Genomic DNA, 16,819 nt, shown 5'->3' with positions numbered 1-16,819 from the left:
CACTGAGCGAAGCCGGGCAGGATTAGTAAGGGAGGGATTACAGACCCTAAGGGCGGATTTAGTAAAGGAAAATACTGTGCAGTTGCTCTAGATCTTAGTAAAGGAGGGGAAGCTCTGCCGATTTTTATCATCCAATCATGGGATTGGGTATCTTTTGCAAAGAAAAGGACCAAAAAGTGAAAATGTTGCAGTAAACATTGAAAACAAAAGAAGGAGGGGGGTGGGAAGGGAAGGAAAAACACAAAACTAGGGATGATCAGAAAGGAAAAGACAAAGGAAAGAGGGAGAGGGAGGGAGGACAAGATACACAAGGAAAGCACTCACATTGGCCGCATCCGTAATGATAAGAATATAAAAGTATGAATAGAACATCTATTATGGTTTGGTCTCAAATAGTTGCCGACACCCCTGATGAACAGAAAAAAATGGAGGATCCCCCAGGGTGGGGCTTTTTAGGCAACAGTAGTACAAGTAGTCATGGTAGATACAAAATATATAATAGTTTAATAATAACAGGACGGTATCAAACAACGTTCAGTAAACGTATATAGTACAAAGGTTTAAAAACAACACATTAATGGGGTGTATTGGAAAAAGGGTGAAGAGTCCACAATATGAATACTGGGCCCAACGCGTTTCGGGTTTCCTTCTTCAGGGACCGAAGTATGTGTGGAGTCAGAAAGTGTAACAAACAACTTTTCTAGAAAACAAATAAATGACAATGTGTTGAAAATAATAACATACAGATGAAAAACATAAATATTAATTATTAAACTGGTACAGATAAGAAAAAAATCATACCACCCGAGAAGTTTCAACGGCTCAGCACACCCCTTAAAAGGACATCGCAATCGGGACGCATGGCAAGCCTCAGATGGTAAAGAGAGGAGTGAGGACTGGCATCTAATATCAATCACAGCGTAGCAAGACCTTTGGCCCAAAGTGTCACAGCGTAAAAGTTTATTGATTGTATATATATTTTTACCTGTCCAAAATATAAATAAGAGGACAGGATAATATCAACGGTGCCGCAGGCAACAAAAACGCAAAAGAACGCAAAAAAGGATCGCAAAAAAGAAAGCTGAACCAAGATTTTATATATGAGGCTAGAGACATACCTGTAATGACAAAAAGTGGCCAGAGAGGTCAGTAGAGGGATCGGAAGCTAAAAAATAAATGAAAGAAATAAATCCCAGTTTAGAGATGTACAGAGTATAGGAAATGGCATGTAAAGCAATAGTATGGGGGTCAAGGTGGGAAACATGAAGGGACAAAGTACTTACATGGGAAGAAAACACAAGCAGTGTAGAGTGTGTACAGCTGCTGCAGCCATCCAGCAATGTCTGACATTGTGGGGCTGCTTGGCTTTTTAAATAGGAGAGGGGGAGGAGTAAGGTGGGAGGGGTCTGTAAAGGAGCCTGCGTTGCTATGGGTCAGTGTGGAAAAGGGGGCGTTGCCTCCAAGTGGGGAGAGGGGAGGGACAGGTAAGCCCTGCTCTCATCATGTGGGAGCCCGCACTAGTGACGTGCAGGGAGAAAAAACTATGTGTGGTATGCAGTGGGCGGGACAGAGAGAGAGGGCGGAAGATACGTCCCGCCCTCTCACCTCCGCCCACACCCACCGCCCAACAGCGCGGTAGCGTAGGCACGCCGCAACAGAGAGATATATGAGTGTAGTGAGCACTGGGCGGGACAGAGAGAGAGGGCGGAAGATACGTCCCGCTCCCTCACCTCCGCCCACACTAGCCTCCTGACAGCGCGAATGACGTAGACACGCCGCAGCGCCGTCAGGAGCTACATAGCAAGTGACCAGGAAGATCACCTGACACGGGGGTGGAGAATATGCAGATTAGTTGGTTGCATGTTAGAGAATAAGAAACGTATGATAAAGGGGGCATGACCATTACTAGTACAGGAGGAGAAGGGTACAAAAAGGGTCAGCTAGGGAAAAAGTAGTAAGAAGGATTGGAAATGCAAGATGCAAATAAAGGTTTTTGTTATAGAGTGATTTATAAACACGGTTGCTGCTCAATGCAAGCAGGAGTTTGTATATACAGTATCTTTATGTACAGGTATGCTCAGCCATAAAATTAAAGGGACAGCAATCTAAGAAGATGTTATATTAAAAGGATATTATAATTATGCAAGAATGGGGACACGTGGGCCAAAAGGTCCAGGGGCAAAAAGGAAAAAACAGGGGCATGAAAAATGTCCACTGTGTGATCCCTGCCCCTGTTATAGGCGCAGGTATAGACCCATGGTCAAAGACACCAAAAGGTGCATGGGGACCATGTCAAAAAAAGCCGTCTCCCATGGAAGGAGGACAGACGGCTTACGTGCGCCCAGCTAAGGAGTGACAATAAGGGAGATGCCAGTCGAGCCAAAATGCGCCTCGAAGGCGAATCCCCAGGGGGTGTACTGAGGGATGAATGGGCATGGTGATAAATACAGGGAACATCCAGTATGTATTACTGACATGGGCAAATGACAGAGTGGAGAAGGGGGTAATGAAAGGAGACAATCGGTGACAAAAGGTCCCCGAAATATAGAGTGGTCTTGGTCAGTCTTTTTCACAACCCCCGGAGGAGAAACCTTCCAAAAAAGGCCTAAAGCTGATCTGCTCATTGAGGCCCGGTGGAAGATTAGCCTCTAATTCGGCAATCCACCGAGTTTCATGCTGCAAGAGGATCTTATTCCAATCCCCACCTCTGGGGCTTGGATGGATCCTATCGAGGATTAAAAATTTAACCCCTGAGAAAAGTCCATTATGTTGAGACAAGATGTGGCGCCCTAGTGGTAAGTCTGGGTTGGCCGAACGCATGGCATGTAAGTGCCGGGAAGCTCGCTTAAAGAATGGTAATTTGGTTTTACCCACGTAGAACCTCTTACATTGACAAGTGAGTAAGTATATTACGCCAAATGTCTTGCAATTGGCAAAGTGTCTCGGTCTGTAAGGCCGACCGTTGGGTAGTACAATATCACGCTCTATATTGATGTATCGACAGATGGAGCAACCCCCGCAGGTGAAGGTACCCTTCCTTTTGCAAGGGTCTTTCCTGAAGTTGTCCTTGAACTCACTGGCCACTAAGTGGTCTTTGAGTGAGCATGCCCGTCGGTAAGTTATCGCTGGCTCTTTTGGTACAAAAGGACCAAGTTGAGGGTCAAAACAGTGTAGGTGCCAGAATTGTTTGAGAATTCCTCTCGTTTTTTGATGTTGAGTATGGTACTTAGTGATAAGTCTGGTAGTGTCACTACCAACAGGGGACTTCTTGCCTGATTGTACTAATAGGTGTGACCTGATTTGTCCATTGGCCCGTTGAAATGATCTTTTAAGGATTTTTTTCGAGTACCCTCTATGTAGTAATCTGTCACGTAGTCCAGCTGCTTCCCGTAGGAAGGATTCCTGGGTAGAACAATTGCGTCTTAGGCGTAGATATTGACTATAGGGTATTGATCCTATCAAAGATGTGGGGTGTGCACTAGAAGCGTGCAATATTGTATTACCCGCCGTGGGTTTTCTGTAGAGCCCTGTTGATATGTACCCATCAGGGTTTTTGAGTAGGGTAACATCAAGAAAGGGGATTTGGGAATCGCTGGAGGACATTGTGAACTTTAAGTTCAGCTCGTTGCAGTTCATGATAGACATGAATGACTCGAGCTCCTCGGTCGATCCCTCCCAGTTCATAAGGACATCGTCAATATATCTGAACCATCCAGATACAAGATGGATAAATGGTTCTACCGGATTACTGGTCAGGAATAATTTTTCCCACTCCCCCAGGTACAGGTTGGCATATGATGGGGCACATGAGGTCCCCATCGCTACCCCCCTGTACCTGGAGGAAGTGGGAGCCGTCAAACGAGAAGACACTATGATAGAGTATGAACTCCAAGGCCATAATGAGAAATTCCCCAAGCTTCCGATCAACGCGGAAGATGGGAAGTAAGACATCCCGTATAGCAGCCAAACCCAGAGGGTGTGGGATGGAGCTATACAGGGCCTCCACGTCGATGGCTACCAAAAGTGCTCCTGGAGGCACTCTAAGATGTTCAACTTTGTTTAGAAGATGGATGGTGTCCTTAATATAGGATGAGAGGTGGGTTACAAAGGGTTTCAAGTGTGAATCGACAAAGATACTCAAATTCTCCGTTAGGGCGCCACTGCCGGATACAATGGGACGGCCCGGTGGATTTATGAGATCCTTGTGGATTTTAGGCAGGCAATAGAAAGTTGGAATTTTGGGGTATTTGGTGCGGATAAACTCCCATACATCATGGTTCACTGCACCTTGGGAGAAGGCTCCATCCACTAGAGCATAAAATTCAGTTTCAAACTTTATAATAGTAGATGTGGAAATGGGAGTATACCAATCCCGGTTGCAAAGGATTTTTTTACACATAGCCTTGTATTGATCATTCGTTTGGATCACAATGTTGCCCCCCTTATCGGAGGGCTTGATGGTGAGTGAATGACAGTCTTTAAGTTTCTCTAGTGCCTCAATGGGTTGGTAAGCAAGCTGTTTGGTGTTGGGTGGTTTTCGTAATTTTTTGATTTCTGCTGTCGTGAGTGCTACGAAAGCAGCCAGGTTTGAGTTGGTTTGCAAGGGAGGAAACTTGTCCGACTTGATTTTCAAAGTGTTGAAGGGTCGTTCGGGTCTTGGAGTGGAGATGGCGTCTGACATAAGGGTTTCTATGTCTGAGATGTCATCAAAATCAGAAAGGTCTGCCTCGTCACAAAGTGATAGAAGGAGATCCATGTCTTCTTTGTGCTGTTGAGCACTAGTAGGAGAAATTTCTGTTTTGGGTTTAGAGTACAGACTCTTAAGTAACAACTTCCTTGCAAACAGGTGAATGTCCTTTATAATTTCAAAAGTGTCCAGGGGTGCCACTGGGCAGAAAGAGAGGCCTTTGGTTAGTAGTGTCATTTCGTCGGTAGAGAGTTCGTAATTCGAGAGATTTATTATATCAAGACCGACATTGGATCTTGGTTCATCATCCATCAATATAGGATGGTCTAGGTATCCTGCCGTGTGTGAACTACTTGAGGAAAAAACCCAGTATCCGTGGTTTCTCTGATTGTGGGTCTTAGTCCTTCATGAGTAACATGGGTACTTTGTTGTGAAGTCGAAAACACAGGAAACAGCCCGGTTTTTTGAGCTGGGGAATTGCTGTGTTGATTAAATCTTTCGGAGTCCGCGTGGGTATTGGTGGGTCCTGGCTGTTGTACTATGCGTTTCTTGATGGTGTTGTCATCTTGGTCCGACAAGGCTCGTTTCGGTTTAGCATTCCTATTTCTAGTGGAGTTTTGTGTGGGGGCATTGTTGGGAACATTTGATGAGGCCTTATTGCCCTTTTTGGAAGTAAAGGCGTTACCTCCTTTTGAGGAATTTTGTTGGGTGGAATATGCTGTTTGCCATTTGTAGGCTTTGCCTTCTTGGAAGGACCGTTTGTCCCTCCAGAATTTTGTTTCCTTTTTGTGCAGAGTTTCTGCAGTGACCGCATCAAGTCGTCCCTTGATTTTGGTCTCATGCTCTTTAAAGGCAGGCAACGCCAAAAAGGGTAAAAGTTTGGTATAAGTTTCGTCAATGTCCTTTTCAACCTGTGCCGATCTAGTCTTGTATTCTTCTATGAGAAGTTTCATCATGTTGGCAGTACAAAGTTGGAGGTTTAGCTCCCATTTCTTCCGGAACTCAGGATTTACATTGTCTAACAATGGAAAAATCTGAATCCGGAGACCATAGGGGTTAATATCTTCTCTTAGATATTTTTCAAAGCTCTCAACGTGCCAAAAGAGGGCTGCCTTCGAGGCGCATTTTGGCTCGACTGGCATCTCCCTTATTGTCACTCCTTAGCTGGGCGCACGTAAGCCGTCTGTCCTCCTTCCATGGGAGACGGCTTTTTTTGACCTGGTCCCCATGCACCTTTTGGTGTCTTTGACCATGGGTCTATACCTGCGCCTATAACAGTGGCAGGGATCACACAGTGGACATTTTTCATGCCCCTGTTTTTTCCTTTTTGCCCCTGGACCTTTTGGCCCACGTGTCCCCATTCTTGCATAATTATAATATCCTTTTAATATAACATCTTCTTAGATTGCTGTCCCTTTAATTTTATGGCTGAGCATACCTGTACATAAAGATACTGTATATACAAACTCCTGCTTGCATTGAGCAGCAACCGTGTTTATAAATCACTCTATAACAAAAACCTTTATTTGCATCTTGCATTTCCAATCCTTCTTACTACTTTTTCCCTAGCTGACCCTTTTTGTACCCTTCTCCTCCTGTACTAGTAATGGTCATGCCCCCTTTATCATACGTTTCTTATTCTCTAACATGCAACCAACTAATCTGCATATTCTCCACCCCCGTGTCAGGTGATCTTCCTGGTCACTTGCTATGTAGCTCCTGACGGCGCTGCGGCGTGTCTACGTCATTCGCGCTGTCAGGAGGCTAGTGTGGGCGGAGGTGAGGGAGCGGGACGTATCTTCCGCCCTCTCTCTCTGTCCCGCCCAGTGCTCACTACACTCATATATCTCTCTATTGCGGCGTGCCTACGCTACCGCGCTGTTGGGCGGTGGGTGTGGGCGGAGGTGAGAGGGCGGGACGTATCTTCCGCCCTCTCTCTCTGTCCCGCCCACTGCATACCACACATAGTTTTTTCTCCCTGCACGTCACTAGTGCGGGCTCCCACATGATGAGAGCAGGGCTTACCTGTCCCTCCCCTCTCCCCACTTGGAGGCAACGCCCCCTTTTCCACACTGACCCATAGCAACGCAGGCTCCTTTACAGACCCCTCCCACCTTACTCCTCCCCCTCTCCTATTTAAAAAGCCAAGCAGCCCCACAATGTCAGACATTGCTGGATGGCTGCAGCAGCTGTACACACTCTACACTGCTTGTGTTTTCTTCCCATGTAAGTACTTTGTCCCTTCATGTTTCCCACCTTGACCCCCATACTATTGCTTTACATGCCATTTCCTATACTCTGTACATCTCTAAACTGGGATTTATTTCTTTCATTTATTTTTTAGCTTCCGATCCCTCTACTGACCTCTCTGGCCACTTTTTGTCATTACAGGTATGTCTCTAGCCTCATATATAAAATCTTGGTTCAGCTTTCTTTTTTGCGATCCTTTTTTGCGTTCTTTTGCGTTTTTGTTGCCTGCGGCACCGTTGATATTATCCTGTCCTCTTATTTATATTTTGGACAGGTAAAAATATATATACAATCAATAAACTTTTACGCTGTGACACTTCGGGCCAAAGGTCTTGCTACGCTGTGATTGATATTAGATGCCAGTCCTCACTCCTCTCTTTACCATCTGAGGCTTGCCATGCGTCCCGATTGCGATGTCCTTTTAAGGGGTGTGCTGAGCCGTTGAAACTTCTCGGGTGGTATGATTTTTTCTTATCTGTACCAGTTTAATAATTAATATTTATGTTTGTAAGTTATTATTTTCAACACATTGTCATTTATTTGTTTTCTAGAAAAGTTGTTTGTTACACTTTCTGACTCCACACATACTTCGGTCCCTGAAGAAGGAAACCCGAAACGCGTTGGGCCCAGTATTCATATTGTGGACTCTTCACCCTTTTTCCAATACACCCCATTAATGTGTTGTTTTTAAACCTTTGTACTATATACGTTTACTGAACGTTGTTTGATACGTTGTTTGATACCGTCCTGTTATTATTAAACTATTATATATTTTGTATCTACCATGACTACTTGTACTACTGTTGCCTAAAAAGCCCCACCCTGGGGGATCCTCCATTTTTTTCTGTTCATCAGGGGTGTCGGCAACTATTTGAGACCAAACCATAATAGATGTTCTATTCATACTTTCGTATTCAGGGTAGAAAATACCCATGAAGGTGGCTTACCACCACTTTCAGCCCCCCATTTACATCTTTGTTTGATCGCTACTTACCTCATATATTCTTTGAATTATTGTACAAATTTTTACCTTTATTCATTATTTGTACTATACTTTGTTACACTCTTTGTGGATTACGTCCTCTTGCACTAATTTTCTGAGCAATTAGACACTCTTATCTGGTGCAGTTTTTTATTTTCGCCACCGACCATGTTTCAAGGCAAGGAATGGGATGACCTAATGCAGGGCTATTCTGCCAGTCATCACAAGGGGGAGGCCATACAGTCTGAGCTTTCCTCCTTGTGTAGCCAACTTGGCAGACTGGTTGAAAAGAAGGCAGCCCTCTTTTGGCACGTTGAGAGCTTTGAAAAATATCTAAGAGAAGATATTAACCCCTATGGTCTCCGGATTCAGATTTTTCCATTGTTAGACAATGTAAATCCTGAGTTCCGGAAGAAATGGGAGCTAAACCTCCAACTTTGTACTGCCAACATGATGAAACTTCTCATAGAAGAATACAAGACTAGATCGGCACAGGTTGAAAAGGACATTGACGAAACTTATACCAAACTTTTACCCTTTTTGGCGTTACCTGCCTTTAAAGAGCATGAGACCAAAATCAAGGGACGACTTTATGCGGTCACTGCAGAAACTCTGCACAAAAAGGAAACAAAATTCTGGAGGGACAAACGGTCCTTCCAAGAAGGCAAAGCCTACAAATGGCAAACAGCATATTCCACCCAACAAAATTCCTCAAAAGGAGGTAACGCCTTTACTTCCAAAAAGGGCAATAAGGCCTCATCAAATGTTCCCAACAATGCCCCCACACAAAACTCCACTAGAAATAGGAATGCTAAACCGAAACGAGCCTTGTCGGACCAAGATGACAACACCATCAAGAAACGCATAGTACAACAGCCAGGACCCACCAATACCCACGCGGACTCCGAAAGATTTAATCAACACAGCAATTCCCCAGCTCAAAAAACCGGGCTGTTTCCTGTGTTTTCGACTTCACAACAAAGTACCCATGTTACTCATGAAGGACTAAGACCCACAATCAGAGAAACCACGGATACTGGGTTTTTTCCTCAAGTAGTTCACACACGGCAGGATACCTAGACCATCCTATATTGATGGATGATGAACCAAGATCCAATGTCGGTCTTGATATAATAAATCTCTCGAATTACGAACTCTCTACCGACGAAATGACACTACTAACCAAAGGCCTCTCTTTCTGCCCAGTGGCACCCCTGGACACTTTTGAAATTATAAAGGACATTCACCTGTTTGCAAGGAAGTTGTTACTTAAGAGTCTGTACTCTAAACCCAAAACAGAAATTTTTCCTACTAGTGCTCAACAGCACAAAGAAGACATGGATCTCCTTCTATCACTTTGTGACGAGGCAGACCTTTCTGATTTTGATGACATCTCAGACATAGAAACCCTTATGTCAGACGCCATCTCCACTCCAAGACCCGAACGACCCTTCAACACTTTGAAAATCAAGTGGGACAAGTTTCCTCCCTTGCAAACCAACTCAAACCTGGCTGCTTTCGTAGCACTCACGACAGCAGAAATCAAAAAATTACGAAAACCACCCAACACCAAACAGCTTGCTTACCAACCCATTGAGGCACTAGAGAAACTTAAAGACTGTCATTCACTCACCATCAAGCCCTCCGATAAGGGGGGCAACATTGTGATCCAAACGAATGATCAATACAAGGCTATGTGTAAAAAAATCCTTTGCAACCGGGATTGGTATACTCCCATTTCCACATCTACTATTATAAAGTTTGAAACTGAATTTTATGCTCTAGTGGATGGAGCCTTCTCCCAAGGTGCAGTGAACCATGATGTATGGGAGTTTATCCGCACCAAATACCCCAAAATTCCAACTTTCTATTGCCTGCCTAAAATCCACAAGGATCTCATAAATCCACCGGGCCGTCCCATTGTATCCGGCAGTGGCGCCCTAACGGAGAATTTGAGTATCTTTGTCGATTCACACTTGAAACCCTTTGTAACCCACCTCTCATCCTATATTAAGGACACCATCCATCTTCTAAACAAAGTTGAACATCTTAGAGTGCCTCCAGGAGCACTTTTGGTAGCCATCGACGTGGAGGCCCTGTATAGCTCCATCCCACACCCTCTGGGTTTGGCTGCTATACGGGATGTCTTACTTCCCATCTTCCGCGTTGATCGGAAGCTTGGGGAATTTCTCATTATGGCCTTGGAGTTCATACTCTATCATAGTGTCTTCTCGTTTGACGGCTCCCACTTCCTCCAGGTACAGGGGGTAGCGATGGGGACCTCATGTGCCCCATCATATGCCAACCTGTACCTGGGGGAGTGGGAAAAATTATTCCTGACCAGTAATCCGGTAGAACCATTTATCCATCTTGTATCTGGATGGTTCAGATATATTGACGATGTCCTTATGAACTGGGAGGGATCGACCGAGGAGCTCGAGTCATTCATGTCTATCATGAACTGCAACGAGCTGAACTTAAAGTTCACAATGTCCTCCAGCGATTCCCAAATCCCCTTTCTTGATGTTACCCTACTCAAAAACCCTGATGGGTACATATCAACAGGGCTCTACAGAAAACCCACGGCGGGTAATACAATATTGCACGCTTCTAGTGCACACCCCACATCTTTGATAGGATCAATACCCTATAGTCAATATCTACGCCTAAGACGCAATTGTTCTACCCAGGAATCCTTCCTACGGGAAGCAGCTGGACTACGTGACAGATTACTACATAGAGGGTACTCGAAAAAAATCCTTAAAAGATCATTTCAACGGGCCAATGGACAAATCAGGTCACACCTATTAGTACAATCAGGCAAGAAGTCCCCTGTTGGTAGTGACACTACCAGACTTATCACTAAGTACCATACTCAACATCAAAAAACGAGAGGAATCCTCAAACAATTCTGGCACCTACTCTCTTTTGACCCTCAACTTGGTCCTTTTGTACCAAAAGAGCCAGCGATAACTTACCGACGGGCATGCTCACTCAAAGACCACTTAGTGGCCAGTGAGTTCAAGGACAACTTCAGGAAAGACCCTTGCAAAAGGAAGGGTACCTTCACCTGCGGGGGTTGCTCCATCTGTCGATACATCAATATAGAGCGTGATATTGTACTACCCAACGGTCGGCCTTACAGACCGAGACACTTTGCCAATTGCAAGACATTTGGCGTAATATACTTACTCACTTGTCAATGTAAGAGGTTCTACGTGGGTAAAACCAAATTACCATTCTTTAAGCGAGCTTCCCGGCACTTACATGCCATGCGTTCGGCCAACCCAGACTTACCACTAGGGCGCCACATCTTGTCTCAACATAATGGACTTTTCTCAGGGGTTAAATTTTTAATCCTCGATAGGATCCATCCAAGCCCCAGAGGTGGGGATTGGAATAAGATCCTCTTGCAGCATGAAACTCGGTGGATTGCCGAATTAGAGGCTAATCTTCCACCGGGCCTCAATGAGCAGATCAGCTTTAGGCCTTTTTTGGAAGGTTTCTCCTCCGGGGGTTGTGAAAAAGACTGACCAAGACCACTCTATATTTCGGGGACCTTTTGTCACCGATTGTCTCCTTTCATTACCCCCTTCTCCACTCTGTCATTTGCCCATGTCAGTAATACATACTGGATGTTCCCTGTATTTATCACCATGCCCATTCATCCCTCAGTACACCCCCTGGGGATTCGCCTTCGAGGCGCATTTTGGCTCGACTGGCATCTCCCTTATTGTCACTCCTTAGCTGGGCGCACGTAAGCCGTCTGTCCTCCTTCCATGGGAGACGGCTTTTTTTGACCTGGTCCCCATGCACCTTTTGGTGTCTTTGACCATGGGTCTATACCTGCGCCTATAACAGGGGCAGGGATCACACAGTGGACATTTTTCATGCCCCTGTTTTTTCCTTTTTGCCCCTGGACCTTTTGGCCCACGTGTCCCCATTCTTGCATAATTATAATATCCTTTTAATATAACATCTTCTTAGATTGCTGTCCCTTTAATTTTATGGCTGAGCATACCTGTACATAAAGATACTGTATATACAAACTCCTGCTTGCATTGAGCAGCAACCGTGTTTATAAATCACTCTATAACAAAAACCTTTATTTGCATCTTGCATTTCCAATCCTTCTTACTACTTTTTCCCTAGCTGACCCTTTTTGTACCCTTCTCCTCCTGTACTAGTAATGGTCATGCCCCCTTTATCATACGTTTCTTATTCTCTAACATGCAACCAACTAATCTGCATATTCTCCACCCCCGTGTCAGGTGATCTTCCTGGTCACTTGCTATGTAGCTCCTGACGGCGCTGCGGCGTGTCTACGTCATTCGCGCTGTCAGGAGGCTAGTGTGGGCGGAGGTGAGGGAGCGGGACGTATCTTCCGCCCTCTCTCTCTGTCCCGCCCAGTGCTCACTACACTCATATATCTCTCTGTTGCGGCGTGCCTACGCTACCGCGCTGTTGGGCGGTGGGTGTGGGCGGAGGTGAGAGGGCGGGACGTATCTTCCGCCCTCTCTCTCTGTCCCGCCCACTGCATACCACACATAGTTTTTTCTCCCTGCACGTCACTAGTGCGGGCTCCCACATGATGAGAGCAGGGCTTACCTGTCCCTCCCCTCTCCCCACTTGGAGGCAACGCCCCCTTTTCCACACTGACCCATAGCAACGCAGGCTCCTTTACAGACCCCTCCCACCTTACTCCTCCCCCTCTCCTATTTAAAAAGCCAAGCAGCCCCACAATGTCAGACATTGCTGGATGGCTGCAGCAGCTGTACACACTCTACACTGCTTGTGTTTTCTTCCCATGTAAGTACTTTGTCCCTTCAGGTTTCCCACCTTGACCCCCATACTATTGCTTTACATGCCATTTCCTATACTCTGTACATCTCTAAACTGGGATTTATTTCTTTCATTTATTTTTTAGCTTCCGATCCCTCTACTGACCTCTCTGGCCACTTTTTGTCATTACAGGTATGTCTCTAGCCTCATATATAAAATCTTGGTTCAGCTTTCTTTTTTGCGATCCTTTTTTGCGTTCTTTTGCGTTTTTGTTGCCTGCGGCACCGTTGATATTATCCTGTCCTCTTATTTATATTTTGGACAGGTAAAAATATATATACAATCAATAAACTTTTACGCTGTGACACTTTGGGCCAAAGGTCTTGCTACGCTGTGATTGATATTAGATGCCAGTCCTCACTCCTCTCTTTACCATCTGAGGCTTGCCATGCGTCCCGATTGCGATGTCCTTTTAAGGGGTGTGCTGAGCCGTTGAAACTTCTCGGGTGGTATGATTTTTTTCTTATCTGTACCAGTTTAATAATTAATATTTATGTTTTTCATCTGTATGTTATTATTTTCAACACATTGTCATTTATTTGTTTTCTAGAAAAGTTGTTTGTTACACTTTCTGACTCCACACATACTTCGGTCCCTGAAGAAGGAAACCCGAAACGCGTTGGGCCCAGTATTCATATTGTGGACTCTTTTTCCAATACACCCCATTAATGTGTTGTTTTTAAACCTTTGTACTATATACGTTTACTGAACGTTGTTTGATACCGTCCTGTTATTATTAAACTATTATATATTTTGTATCTACCATGACTACTTGTACTACTGTTGCCTAAAAAGCCCCACCCTGGGGGATCCTCCATTTTTTTTAATGATAAGAATATAGAACAGTACCCCTTCAAGAAGAGTGGGCAAAATCGGACTTTGAGGCTCGTGGAAGTATAAAAAATATATATTTTATTACATAAATTTACAAAATGTACACTAACAATGGTATAATGGAATGCAACTGATAACAATCACAATACAACCATTCAGAACAAGAGAATAGTGAAAGAATCCTATTGAAGTCGCCTACGCGTTTCACCGTGGGGCTTCTTCAGGACGAAATGAACAGGATTATTGCTACTATGTAGCCATGATTTTCACAATCTGATACACAGCGGTGGATATAATCATCCAGGAAGATTCCAATGATAGATGAAATATATACCGATGGTAGTAGATAGTACAAAAAATATGTTTAGAGATCGATGACCGCAGGTCCAGGCCAAATATGTCAATAATGACATGAGCAAATACACATTACAGTCCCCAGGCAAAAGAAGACGTGTCGGGGATAGAGATGCAGGTAACCGAATCCCTTAAAAATCCACTAGGGGACCTAAAGCTGGGGCAAAAGACAGCTCAAAGAGGCAAACATAAGGCCATCCATCAATAAAGGAACAGCATCTCCCATGTAACAGAGATCGTCTTGCAAACACCTTGTGTGCATGTAGCGTCCGTGTATGCCCCAGGGTCACAGCCTGTGCTGAGTACCTGCACAGGCTGTGACCCTGGGGCATACACGGACGCTCATTGGAATCTTCCTGGATGATTATATCCACCGCTGTGTATCAGATTGTGAAAATCATGGCTACATAGTAGCAATAATCCTGTTCATTTCGTCCTGAAGAAGCCCCACGGTGAAACGCGTAGGCGACTTCAATAGGATTCTTTCACTATTCTCTTGTTCTGAATGGTTGTATTGTGATTGTTATCAGTTGCATTTCATTATACCATTGTTAGTGTACATTTTGTAAATTTATGTAATAAAATATATATTTTTTTATACTTCCACGAGCCTCAAAGTCCGATTTTGCCCACTCTTCTTGAAGGGGTACTGTTCTATATTCGTTGCAGTAAACATGTAGGAATGTGAATTGTGCCTAAATAGTACCCTGAAATGTACCTTTGTTCCTCCTTAAAACAGCAGTGTACTTCTTGGTATATGAGTATACCTGCACCTTCATAGCTGTAGTGAGAAGGCCTGCTGCTCACTGTTCCACTTCCCAGAAGCTCTGACATTAGGAAGCAAAGTCCTGCCTTTCCAAGATGGCTGCCTCCACACAGGGACACAGTGCAGAACATAGTAGGCCCCAGCCAATACCAGTGACTAGTCCTTTGCTCTGTGCCTGACTTTCTTTTCTTTTTAAGCACAGCTTCCAGATTTTAGCGCCTTTTTAAGAGCTGCATGTGCTGGTACATCATGACTTGTCTTGGTTTATTGCAGTATAATATTTTCTCCACTGAGTTATGTATATAAAGCCTAGTAACACATAGGCTGAATGTTGGACGGCATTGGACGGTTCAATAAAAACCATCCGACATTCAGCCCGTGTGTCGGCCGGCTTTTGTCAATGGGGTATGACCAAAAACGGTCTGCCAATTGCCCCCCCCCCCCCCCCCCGATGAGCGCTCTCAACCAGTGACTGAGATCACTGACCAGAGTGTTCTGGCAGGGGCTGTCCCCCTGTCAGAACACAATAGAAAAGCAGGGGGGATTGCTGTACTAAAATTGTATGGTTAGTACAGCGGCTCCTCTGGAGCGGTCAGGTTTTTTTCCTCGTTGTGTGCACCAATCTTTACAGCTTTATTGTAATAATCCTTTACATTTTTAAAACCCTGAAAGTATCCCTTATCCCTGCCGCCGTATTAAAAGTACCCATAATTAACATCTATTATCTGCAAAGAAGAAAGTGAATATTTCTCCTGTCACCTGCACCGCTGAACACCGCTTCAGTGAGGGGAAATCACAGGCTAAAGGCTTTTTTGGAAATCATTACTTCCAAGCTATTTTACTTCAATAGATCAGTGCCCAGTGGTATGGTAATCTTTGTAGGTAACAGGCATTATTGGCATATGAAAGGGGACAAGGGAATAGCAATGGTTCGCTAGTTATATAGGTAGAGGTAAAGATTACCTATATTTGATCATTTACCCTTTTGGGTTTGTTGCTCGGCATTATTGGCACTTGCAAGGAAAATCCACCCTTGGATCACTCACCACAGTTGGGTGTTGTCACCATAGCCAAGCCAATCTAAGCATACAAAAAGGGACCCTGGTAGAAACTACCTGGGAGGAAAGCAGCTACTATTGCAACAAAGGGTCATAATGGGGACTGGTTATAAAGATACAAAAAGTGTATTGAACTAGTCAGTCTGCACCAAATTAGTATTGGCTAGGTCAATGAGCGACTCCACTTCCCTGGGGCCATACACATACCGATTGTTAGAAAATATCAACCGTTTTTTTCATACCTATCAAGCGATAATTATCGTATAACAATCTATATGTGAATGTATTTGGCATCTGGACTTTTTATTTATGTGTAATCCTTTGTGTCTCCTTTTTGTCTATTTTCACACGTCACTGTTGTAGTGTTTAATTCTTGATCTAGTATATGTGAAGTTGCAACAATACAGCCACACTGCGCATGTTTTTAGCTGTTATTTTTCTAACTCAATACATTTTGTATCTTTATAACCAGTACCTATTATGACCCTTTGTTGCCATAGTAGTCGCTTTCCTCCCAGATAGTCCCTACCCGGGTCTCTTCTTGTATGCCATTATTGCCACTTGCAGTATGGTGAAGGGGGTGCTTTAATAATAATGAAATATACATAGCACTGGACTAAAGAGCTTTACTTACCTTGGAAGCAAACTTCCCATCCCGGAAAAATGGGGTCAAATATTTCACCACAATGTCAGCAGTCTCTTTAAGAGTCACCACCTTATTCCCAGGTGGCTGCAATATTTTAGCAGTGCCTTCCTTGTCTTCACGAGAGAGATTTGGGTCGAAAGTCACTTTCTTTTTGCCAAAGTTGCTTTTTACTTGATGGGACAAAATGGAGCTGGATTTGTCTTCTATTCTTGGCCTCTTTCTGGTAGGCTCGTCAGACTCCTGGCCAAGGAAATTCAATTATACTTGTTTATAGGTATGTAATACAGCAAAAAATAATGATTATATCATAGAAAAGCCCCCCCCCCCCAAAAAAAAATAACTCACCTCCTCTCCTGATGCCTTCTTCTCTAACTCATGTTGGCTGGAGATAAAAAAATAT

The 16,819-nt window shown here is 44.2% G+C and overlaps 1 protein-coding gene and 3 long non-coding RNA genes across 7 annotated transcripts in view; 2 read left to right on the top strand and 2 right to left on the bottom strand.

The window, feature by feature from the left end:
• Nucleotides 1-16,819, bottom strand: part of RECQL5 (RecQ like helicase 5) — a 182,847-nt gene that overhangs the window by 13,880 nt on the left and 152,148 nt on the right. For both annotated transcript variants that reach the window (XM_040330927.1, XM_040330928.1), the window contains 2 exons: nucleotides 16,765-16,801; nucleotides 16,408-16,659 (listed from right to left, as the gene is read on the bottom strand). In XM_040330927.1, coding sequence (XP_040186861.1) covers nucleotides 16,408-16,659; nucleotides 16,765-16,801 — 289 coding nt within the window. The remainder of the gene's footprint in view (nucleotides 1-16,407; nucleotides 16,660-16,764; nucleotides 16,802-16,819) is intronic.
• On the bottom strand, nucleotides 482-1,646 carry LOC120919000. 2 transcript variants are annotated; one of them, XR_005744493.1, is made up of 4 exons: nucleotides 1,284-1,646; nucleotides 1,119-1,165; nucleotides 802-985; nucleotides 482-700 (listed from the first exon to the last, which is right to left on the bottom strand). It is a non-coding gene; the product is annotated as an uncharacterized LOC120919000 (long non-coding RNA). The 2 variants fall into 2 exon arrangements; XR_005744492.1 differs by lacking the exons at nucleotides 482-700; nucleotides 802-985 and having other exon boundaries at nucleotides 1,116-1,165; nucleotides 1,284-1,575.
• On the top strand, nucleotides 6,633-7,081 carry LOC120919002. Its single transcript, XR_005744494.1, has 2 exons — nucleotides 6,633-6,913; nucleotides 7,032-7,081. It is a non-coding gene; the product is annotated as an uncharacterized LOC120919002 (long non-coding RNA).
• On the top strand, nucleotides 12,427-13,351 carry LOC120919003. Of its 2 annotated transcripts, XR_005744496.1 has the most exons (4): nucleotides 12,427-12,728; nucleotides 12,847-12,893; nucleotides 13,027-13,210; nucleotides 13,312-13,351. It is a non-coding gene; the product is annotated as an uncharacterized LOC120919003 (long non-coding RNA). The 2 variants fall into 2 exon arrangements; XR_005744495.1 differs by lacking the exons at nucleotides 13,027-13,210; nucleotides 13,312-13,351 and having other exon boundaries at nucleotides 12,448-12,728; nucleotides 12,847-12,896.

Source organism: Rana temporaria, chromosome 12, assembly GCF_905171775.1.
Source record: "Rana temporaria chromosome 12, aRanTem1.1, whole genome shotgun sequence".
Taxonomy (NCBI): domain Eukaryota; kingdom Metazoa; phylum Chordata; class Amphibia; order Anura; family Ranidae; genus Rana; species Rana temporaria.
Note: the sequence above shows the minus strand (reverse complement) of the source record. Positions and strands in the feature narration are given on the sequence as shown.